The 10,000-nt window shown below is 44.6% G+C and overlaps 1 protein-coding gene across 1 annotated transcript in view; it reads left to right on the forward strand.

Moving 5' to 3' along the window:
* The window catches only part of LOC123509607 (zygotic gap protein knirps-like), a 19,458-nt gene that overhangs the window by 8,167 nt on the left and 1,291 nt on the right, over window positions 1-10,000 (forward strand). Inside the window, 5 exon segments of the mRNA XM_045264043.1 lie at window positions 259-337; window positions 7,986-8,137; window positions 8,576-8,828; window positions 9,222-9,875; window positions 9,878-10,000. The exon segment at window positions 9,878-10,000 is cut by the window's right edge and continues 1,291 nt beyond it. Of these exon segments, the coding sequence (XP_045119978.1) occupies window positions 259-337; window positions 7,986-8,137; window positions 8,576-8,828; window positions 9,222-9,875; window positions 9,878-10,000 (1,261 nt within the window).

Genomic DNA, 10,000 nt, shown 5'->3' on the forward strand with positions numbered 1-10,000 from the left:
AGAGAAGAAAAGAAAAGCGAAAGAAAAATAAGGTATAAAAACTAACACAAAAAAGAAGCATAAAAAAAAAAAAAATAAATAAAGTAAGAATTAGTGATAAATTTTAGACTGAAGAAGGCGAAGAAGGAGTAAAAATTAACACACCATTAAATCTCCTTCACCAATCACAAAAGTCAATAAAAAAAAATGGAAAATAATAATGAAGGAGGCGACGAAGGAGGTGAACTAACACATGCGCCTTTTCTCTCCCCTGTGCAGGATGAACCAGCTGTGCAAGGTGTGTGGAGAGCCCGCTGCTGGCTTCCACTTCGGGGCCTTCACCTGTGAGGGATGCAAGGTGAGTCCCCCTTACCTGTACATACCTGTAGAAAATACCTGGAGGAGGAAGGGAAGGAAGAAGAGGAGGAGGAAGATAGATAACCACTATTTCAAACACAATTAAAACTACGATTCTGCCTTTACTCTGCAGTAGTAGTAGTAATAGTAGTAGTAGTAGTAGTAGTAGTAGTATTGATAGCAGGGAGGCGGTGGCGTAGTGATAAGACGGTGAGCGTGGGATCGGGCAGATGTCCACGCGTAGGTTGGAATCCCTTCACGTACATACATCCTTGTAAATTTGCCATTTGTCGAGTGATTTAAAGCTACCTACACGTCACCATGATACCCAGGTTCTAGGTGGAGGTGTCATTGCCTTACACCAAAGATCCCCTTGGGTGGTGATATGCCCCTAATATGCCCACCACTATAAATAAAACTGACTGCGCCACTAATGGATGGAAGATTAACAGCGCTTCCCATACTCTTCAAGCAGACTTACGGGCGCTGTAGGCCACAACGTAAAAAAAAAAAGTAGTAGTAATAGTTTTCATCACCACCATCACCACCATTATCACAGTGAAGGAGGAGAAAGTGGAGGAGTAGATGAGGGAGAGGCTGGAAGTGAATGGGAAGGAGGAGGAGGAGGAGGAGGAGGAGGAGGAGGAGGAGGAGGAAGGGAAGGGATGGGCAACGGTACTCTATACACGGGTCATGAGGTCAAAGAACAAGAGGGAAGGGTCAAGTTAGGTCACCTCTTGTTATTTCTTGACCTAACCCTCTCCTCTCTCTCTTCTCCTTCTCTCCACTCCTCTCTCCTCATTTTCCTTACTTTCCTCCTTATCTCTCATCTCTATTCTCTCTCTCTCTCTCTCTCTCTCTCTCTTTACTGTCTTTTTTTTGTCCTTGCTTTTGTTCTCCTTCTTTTCTCTCTTTCTCTGTTCTTTGTTTTTACCATTTTTATTTACATTTTTCTTCATTTCCTCTCTTTCGTTTTTGGACGTTTCGATTTTCTTCTCTCGTTTTCTTTTCTGCCTTCCTTCCTTCCTTCCTTCTTTTCTTTTTTCTCTCTTGTTTCCTCTTTATTGTCTTCCTTCAGTCTCCGTTTTTCTTTCTCTTCCTTCTTTCTTCTATGTCTATTTTTCTTCGACATCCTTTCTCTCCTCTTCTGTCTGTCTTCCTTTATCTGCATCTGTGTCTGTCTGTCTGTCTGTCTGTCTCTCTCTCACACACACACACACACACACCCCTCCCTCACTACATAAATACCACCAAAACAATGTAATATTTCAAGGTTTATATATTACCACGTCCATCACCCCCACCCACCCCTTAACCCCTCTAATAAAAGGGAGAAAGAGGGGGGGGGGTGTATTCTCACGAGTCACCCCCTCATCTCTCCCCTTCCCCCCATTTCACCCCCTTCCCATCATCCCGTCGCTTTCCAGATAGTTAAAAGTGTGTAAAGTGGTAGAGAGAGAGAGAGAGAGAGAGAGAGAGAGAGAGAGAGAGAGAGAGAGAGAGAGAGAGAGAGAGAGAGAAGGCACACACATACAGACACAAGATAATGAGATAATGAAAGGGAGAGAAAAAAAAAACTGGAAGAGAAAGACTAAGAGAAGAATTAGAGAAACATAATTAAAAGAGAAAATGAAGAAATTGGAGAAAACGAGAAGCGAGGAACGAGAGAGAGAGAGAGAGAGAGAGAGAGAGAGAGAGAGAGAGAGAGAGAGAGAGAGAGAGAGAGAGAGAGAGACGTCCTCCTTAATAACACCTCACAAGAGACTCATCCTTCCAGCCTGACTCGGGGATAAGTGGAGGAGGAGGAGGAGGAGGAGGAGGAGGAGGAGGAGGAGGAGGAGGAGGAGAAAAAGAAGAGTTAGAAAAGAAGAAAAGAAAAGTTGTTATTTTAATCTTCAGGAAATAAATAATAAAAACTGTTCTTTTCTTTTCTTTCTTTCTTTTTCTTCTTCTTCTTCTTCTTCTTCTTCTTCTTCTCCTCCTCCTCCTCCTCCTCCTCCTCCTCCTCCTCCTCCTCCTCCTCCTCCTCCTCCTCCTCCTCCTCCTCCTCCTTCCCATTCTTCTTCATTATTATTATCATCACTAATTTCTCTCATTTATTCCACAAACTCATTTCTTAGCCAATATCCATTTATTTATTTCATTCTTTCTATTTCTTCCTTCTTCTCTTTCCTATTCTCCTTTTCCCGTTTCCTTATCTCCCTTTCTCGTCTTCTTTCCTTTTTCCTCTCCTAATTTTCCTTTTCTTTCTTCTACTCACTATTCATCACTCTTTTCTTCTGTTTTCACTGCTTTTTTTTCTCTTTTCCTGGCTTATAACTCGTAATAGCAATACGCGACTGACTGGCTTGGCATTCTTGGGTTATTGTGAATTGACGGCATTAATATTACAACCTTCACATTTAGATCCGTATTCAGAAACGCTTTTTTCTCTTGCGCCATGACTGTTTTCCAAGGCCAGAGATGATTAGCACAGTTTTCAAGTGTTTCTCCTGTTAATAATGTGGATATATTGTCACTGCCTCTAGAACCTTAAATACTTGCTTAATAACGCTCTTTCCTCTCACCACCACTATTTTCCAAGGCCACAGAGATGATTAGCGGGGTTTTCAAGAGTATTTCTCCAGTTAATAATGCAGAAATTTTACCACTCTGCCTCTAAAACCGTAAAAACACCTTTAAAAACTCGTGTCAATTTAAATAAAGCTTTTTGAAATAGTGAAGGTGAAGAACAGAAAAGTTTGAGAATACGAGCCTTGCAGAGACAAGATACTGGCTTAGATTTGGTACCTGGCTTTGTGTATCCTGGGTTACTGCAGCTCAAGAAATCTAAACGTGCTACTGGCTAACTTAGAGTGCTGGTTATGGAGCGTGGCTTAGCGTCATTTGGGTTATTGCAGAGTGACAAGCACAAACATAGAGTGGCGTTGATATTCTAACCTTGGCATCAATCCTTCTATCTCTCTCTCTCTCGTCACTCGTTCACTGACATCACCAGCGCCATCTATGAATGACTTCCCGCCCTTTGGCTACCACTACGCTCACTGGTCCTACTTTTAAATGGTTCTAGATGTTACTAAGGGATTTCAAGGCCTTTTTTTACAGGTTCTATGATTTATTAAGGGTTTTCAATTGGTTTCTGACTGGTTTTAGTGGTTTTTAAGGGTTTTCACAGGGTTTATAAAAGGTTTTAGCACTTAACAAGGGTTTTCAATGGGTTTTAATAGATTCTAACACTTATTAAGGATTCTTAATGGGTTTCTGACAGGTTCCAGCACTAACTAAGAGTCTTCAAAAGTTTTTAATAGGTTCTAGCAGTTATTAAGAGTTTTCAAAGGGTTTCTGACAGATTCTACCAGTTATCAAGGGTTTTCAATGACATGTTAGCAGGTTTTAATAGTTTTTGAGTTTTTTTAATGCTTTCCATGGTTCTGGTAATAGTTTAATGCTTATTTTGCATCATTAGAGTAAAAAATGATCATGAAGACTCGACCAGTATTTAGAAACGCTTTGATCTCTCACCACCATTACTTTCAAGGGCCACAGAGATGATTAGCGGGGTTTTCAAGAGCGTTTCTCCCCTTGATAATGTAGAAAACATGTTAACCTGTCGCTAAAACCGTAAAAACGTCTTTAAAAACCCGAGTATGAACGTATTAGCGAAACTTAATGCAACTAAGAATGACAGAGAGAAAAAAAAGAAAGGTGATGTGAAAAATTAGATAACAGAAGCTTCAATGGTCGAAAAGTAGAAAAGAATGACAAAGAAATAAAAAAATTTAGTGATCATAACATTTTTTAACGAAAATTCTACTACTACTACTACTACTACTACTACTACTATTGTTATTGCTACTGCTGCTATTGCTACTGAACGAAGATGGAGAAGAAGGAAGAAGAAGAGGAAGAAGACGATGACAACGACTATACAAAGACAAAAACGAAGAAAACAACAAACCATAACAAAAACAAGCAAAACAAAAACAAAACATGAAAAAAAAAGAAAATGAAATCTGACCACCACCACCACCACCACCACACACTCACCAAGGACGCAATGAGTAGTGGCCATTTTCTCTTAGCTGTCTGTGCGTCAAGGCGGCGGCAGGTGAGGCGGCGAGGCGCTGATGTCACCTGGCGCGGGGAGATGAGAGGAGATAAGCCCGAGGAGGAGGAGGAAGAGGAGGAGGAGGAGGAGGAGGAGGAAGAAGAGGAGAGAGTGTAGTAGTATTGGTTGTGGTGGTAGTAGTGGTTGTGGTGGTAGTAGTAGTAGTAGTAGTAGTAGTAGTAGTAGTAGTAGTAGTAGTAGTAGTAGCAGTAGTAGGAATACATAGGAAAGACGAGTGACAGGAGGCCTTGCGACCTATGACGAGGTCACTCGTTTACTGTACTACATCTACAGAAGCTAAATACTTGGTAGGAGGTAAGGATAGAACAGATGAAGCTCCTCCCCACAAACCACTCCCTCCTGCGTCACCCGGCAAGAAATAAGACGAAAAATACACCCCGATTGCTGAGAAGGACAATCGGGGAAATTTATACAGGAAAGATGGGAAAAAAAAGAGTACTAATGTAACTACTACTATCGCTAAGAAAAAGAGGTATCTAGTGTAACTACTACTATTGCTAAAAGAAAAAAAAATGATCGGAAACCATTTTTTCTATAAGACTTCTCTAATTTACTTTTGAACGTAGCTACCGTGTTAACTTGGACGACGGACGCTGGTAGGAGGAGGAGGAGGAGGAGGAGGAGGAGGAGGAGGAGGAGGAGGAGGAGGAGGAGGAGGAGGAGGAAAATAAAGTAAAGAATAGCAGCGAAACAGCAGAAAGGAATAAGAGGAGGAGGAGAACGAGTAGAAGAAGATAAAGAAAAGAAGAAGAAGAAGAAGAAGAAGAAGAAGAAGAAGAAGAAGAAGAAGAAGAAGAAGAAGAAGAAGAAGAAGAAGAAGAAGAAGAAGAAGAAGAAGAAGAAGAAGAAGAAGAAGGAAAAGGCGGCGAAAAAAATATATGATGAAAAGCTATGAAAGAATTTAGCATAAAGAAAATATTTTGAATGATAATGAAGAGAAACACGAAACAATGCCAAGGGAAACAAACAAGAGATGGAAATACTCAAGTTACGAGAGAAATGAAGAAAAGAAAGACCAAATACGGGAAAATGGAAAAAAAAGCACAAGGAAATACTAACGCTACCGGAATGAAAGGGAAAAAAACAAGGTAAGGAGGAAAAAAGTGGGAAAATATTGATGCTACTAGGAAAATATAGAAGATAAGGCAATAAAAAGGAAAATAGGAGAAAAAATAAGAGAAAAATAAAGAACTGAGAATAATAAGTGAGAGTCATGTCTGCTGCTGCTACTACTACTACTACTACTACTACTACTACTACTACTACTACTACTACTGCTACTACTACTACTACAACCACATCAACAACACCACCAACAACAACATTACTACTACTACTACTACTACTACTACTACTACTACTACTACCACCACCACCACCACAATCACTACAACTACTACTACTACTACTACTACTACTACTACTACCACCATTACTACTATTACTACTACTACTATTACTACTAATACCACCACCACTACTACCACCACTACTACTACTACTACTACCATGCCCACTAAAATCATCACCACGAGCATCACCACCACCACCACCACCACCACCACCACGACTACTACCACAACGACCACCACCATCACCACCAGGTCACGAGGTCACAAGCAGAGCGGAGGGAGGTCAAAGTTTACGTGTCACACTCCTGTCTTCACCCGTGCCTAATAGTAGAGCATCGGGGCCGCTGATTGGCTGATAGGCTTAAATGGAGGCAGCTGATTGGTCGATGAGATTAGGCGTGTGATTGGATGATTTTCACGCCTCAGTATTTTTTTTTTTTTTCTTTTCATTTTTTTTTTTGTGTGTTTTTGGTGGGAAAATTTTTGTTGTGTTTTTTCTTTATTTTTTCTCTTTCTTTTCTTATTTTGGTACATACGTTTGTGTTTTTTATTGTTTGTGTTTTGTAGATGTGTGTTTGTTTTCTATTATGTGTGTTTGAAATACTAATAACTACTACTACTACTACTACTACTACTACTACTACTACTACTACTAACAACAACAACAACAACAACGAGGACGACGATGATAATAACAACAACAATAATAATAATAATAATAATAATAATAATAATAACAATAATGATTAGAATATGACAAAAATGATAAGATTTATATGAAAATTATGAAAGAAATTGCTGAGAGAGAGAGAGAGAGAGAGAGAGAGAGAGAGAGAGAGAGAGAGAGAGAGAGATTTTGTGTGTTGACGTAACGGTGCTGACCAAGACTTGACAGGAATCTCTCTCTCTCTCTCTCTCTCTCAAAACGATCCCTTCCTTTCCATTTCTCATAACAAAATTCTTTACCTTCTTTTTCCAACAAATTACTTGCTTACAACAGCCAGGTAAATCATCACAGGTAAATTAGTGAGTTAAGTTAGGTTAGGTTAGGTTAGGTTAGGTTAGCTTAGGTAAGGCTAGGTTAGATTAGGTTAGGTTAAGTTAGGTAAGACATTCACTCCTTTTCTAATTAACATGTTCTTTTCCTAATTAACCCCTTCAATACTGGGACATGTTTTTACCTTGAGATTTGTGTACAATTAGACCATTTTATTGACATTAGGAAGGGTCTATGGAGGTCAAAAGATGAATGGCCACAGTCTTCACTATTTTAATCCCCCACATGAGTTTCTGAAGCTGTATAAAATCACCAAATTGTAAGCAGAATGACTATGGAAACGCGTCCTGGTACTGAAGAGGTTAATAGCCAGTCTTCACTATTTCAGTCCACCCCCACATGAGTTTCTGAAGGTGTGTAAAATCACCAAATAGAAAGCAGAACGAATATGGAAACGCGTCATGGTACTGAATGGGTTAAGTTTCGTTTTGGTTAGGTGAGATTAGATTAAGGTTTCGATGTTCCCTTAAGTCAAATGTTCCTTTCATAGCTCAGTTAAGTTAGATGTTGTTTAAGGTAACTAATGGCATGAGGTTAATTCCTGATCTTTTGGTGGGGCTACGGTTACAGTGGGCCTTTTTTTTTCTAATATTTTTTCCAGCTCGCCCTCTTGCATAAAAAAAAAAAAAAAAAAATCCTAGTTAACGTCTTCAGTACTGGGGCACATTTTTACAGTGAATATGGGTAGGATTAGACGATTCTACTGACATCAGGAAGGGTCTATGGAGGTCAAAAGATTAATAGCCAGAGTCTTCACTATTTTAATCCCCCACATGAGTTTCTGAAGCTGAATAAAATCACCAAACAGTAAGCAGAATGAATATGGAAACGCGTCATGGTACTGAAAGGGTTAACATGCACGCTCCTTTCCTAGTTACGTTAAGGTATTGTATGTTACGTTAGATTAAATTTAGTTAAGATTATTTCAAGTCAGATTAAATTTTGTTTAGGTAATGTTAAGTTAAATTAAGTTGCATTTTGTTCAGGTTAGGTTAGGCCAGATATTTTTTTTTGGTTATGTTAGATTACGTTAAATTTGGTCCAGGTTACGTTAGGTTAAGTTACTTTTTCCACAGCTCTCCTAACCGCCACGTTCTCCTCTCGTTCCCAGTCGTTCTTCGGGCGCACGTACAACAACCTGTCCCAAGTGCACGAGTGTAAGAACGGCGGGCAGTGCGTGATCAACAAGCAGAACAGAACCTCGTGCAAGGCGTGCAGGCTGCGGAAGTGCCTCATGGTGGGCATGTCTAAGACGGGATCCAGGTGAGAGGGCGTGCGCGGGCGTGAGAGGGCGTGGAAGAGAGTGGATAAGGTGGATAGATGATACAGCGTTTTGATTGTAATGTTTAGTGGAGTGTTGAGGGAATGAGGATAGTTGTAAGGAAGGTGGATGGGTGGATGGGTGGCTATGGGAGTGGGTAAGGGAGATGGAAGGGTAGAAAGTGGAGGGCGTGTTAGGATTATAGGGAATGAAAGCAGGTGGAAGGGAAGGACAGATGGAAGAGTGGGGGAGGAAGGAGAGTACGAATGGAGGAGTGAAAGAAGAAGGGGATATCAGGGAAGGAGCGGAAGAGGAAGGGAGAAGAAAGTAAGATAAAAGGGTGAGAAGGGAATAAGGCAGGAAGGGAGGAAGGGAGGAAGGGAGAAGGGAGAGAGCGAGAGAGAGGGAAGGAGGACTGGAGCTGTAAGTCTTTCCCACAGGTACGGCCGCCGCTCCAACTGGTTCAAGATCCACTGCCTGCTGCAGGAGCAGGCTGCCTTCAATGGCCAGGCCTCCTCCGGCCTGCGCCCGCCCATCACGCCGACGCTGCAGGATGGCTCGCTACCCTACGTGGCCAGCCGCCTGCGGGAGGTCATGTCTCACGAGACACCCCTCAGGCCGCCCGCACCACCGCCGCCTCACGACCTGCCCGCCGCCCTGTCCTCGCTGACGGCGGCCACGCACCTCCAGCAGGTAAGAGGGGGCTGGGGATGAGGGGAGGTGAAGGTGGGGACGGGTGATGGTGGCGGCGTGAGAGAAAAGGGAGAGAAGGCGGGATGTGTGGGAGGAGGAAGCGGAGGAAGTGGGAGAAGAAAAGGAATGGGAGGGCTAATTGGGGAGGAAGAGAGAGTAGCGGTGAAACTTGGTACATGGAGGCAGAGAGGAGGGAGGGAGGGAGGGAGGGAGGGAGGCGCGGAGTGAAGGATGAATAGGGTAAGTATATATGAGGAGGAGGAGGGGAGGAAGGGAGGAGGAGAAGTAGGGAGGGTAGCAAGGAGGTAGGATGGAGGAAGGAGGGAGGAGGGAGGAAGGGAGTGTAGGGTAAGGAAGTGTGGAGGAGGGAAGCCTAACGCGCCGTGTCCACAGCGGGAGGGCGGCGGCGGCCAGGAGCTGGAGGGACGCCGCGAGCAGCTGCTGGCGGCGCTGCGTCACTGCCACGCCCTGGAGGCGCCGCGCCGCGCCGCGGACCTGGACCTTCGGCGACCCGTGGACCTGGAGGCGCTGCGCCGCCACCTGGAGCCCGAGGGGGAGCGAGCGGCGGCGCCCTTCGCGCTGCTGGAGTGGGAGCGACGCCTACGTGAGGCCGCGCGCCGCGCCGCACAGCCTGACCTGGAGCGGAAGGCGCCGCAGCCCATGGAGGTGAAGGTGTCCCAGGTACCAGAGGGCAAGATGCCTCGCAGCGACCTGCCCGCCGCCTCGCCGGACATGGACACAACCGCCGCACCACCCAAGGATGACCATGACAAGGTCTTCACCGGCGGCGGGGGGCGCGGCTCCCCGGGCGCCTGTGGCCTCATGACGGAGGAGGAGCGGCTCAGCTTTCTCAAGGCGGTGGCGAGCCCCGCACCCAACCAGCCCCCCGCCACCTGCGGGGTGCGGGCGCCGCCCCCCCACGACCTGCTGACCTACACGTCCCTCAACAACAACCTCTTCCCCTTCGCGCCGTGCCCGCCCCTCTGGTCCTCCGTGCTGCCCTTCCCCCCCCTCGCTAAGTTCTACCCGCCCCTGCCCGCCCCTGCCCTCCCGCGCCCCCTTCCGTCAAGGCGGCAGTGTTCGGCGCCCCCACCGCCTCGCCCTCTTGCTCACCGTCGCGCTTCGCCAAGGAGGACGCCGCCACCAAGAAGCGCTTCCTGGACGCCGTGCTG

This window comes from Portunus trituberculatus, chromosome 3, assembly GCF_017591435.1.
Source record: "Portunus trituberculatus isolate SZX2019 chromosome 3, ASM1759143v1, whole genome shotgun sequence".
Lineage (NCBI taxonomy): Eukaryota > Metazoa > Arthropoda > Malacostraca > Decapoda > Portunidae > Portunus > Portunus trituberculatus.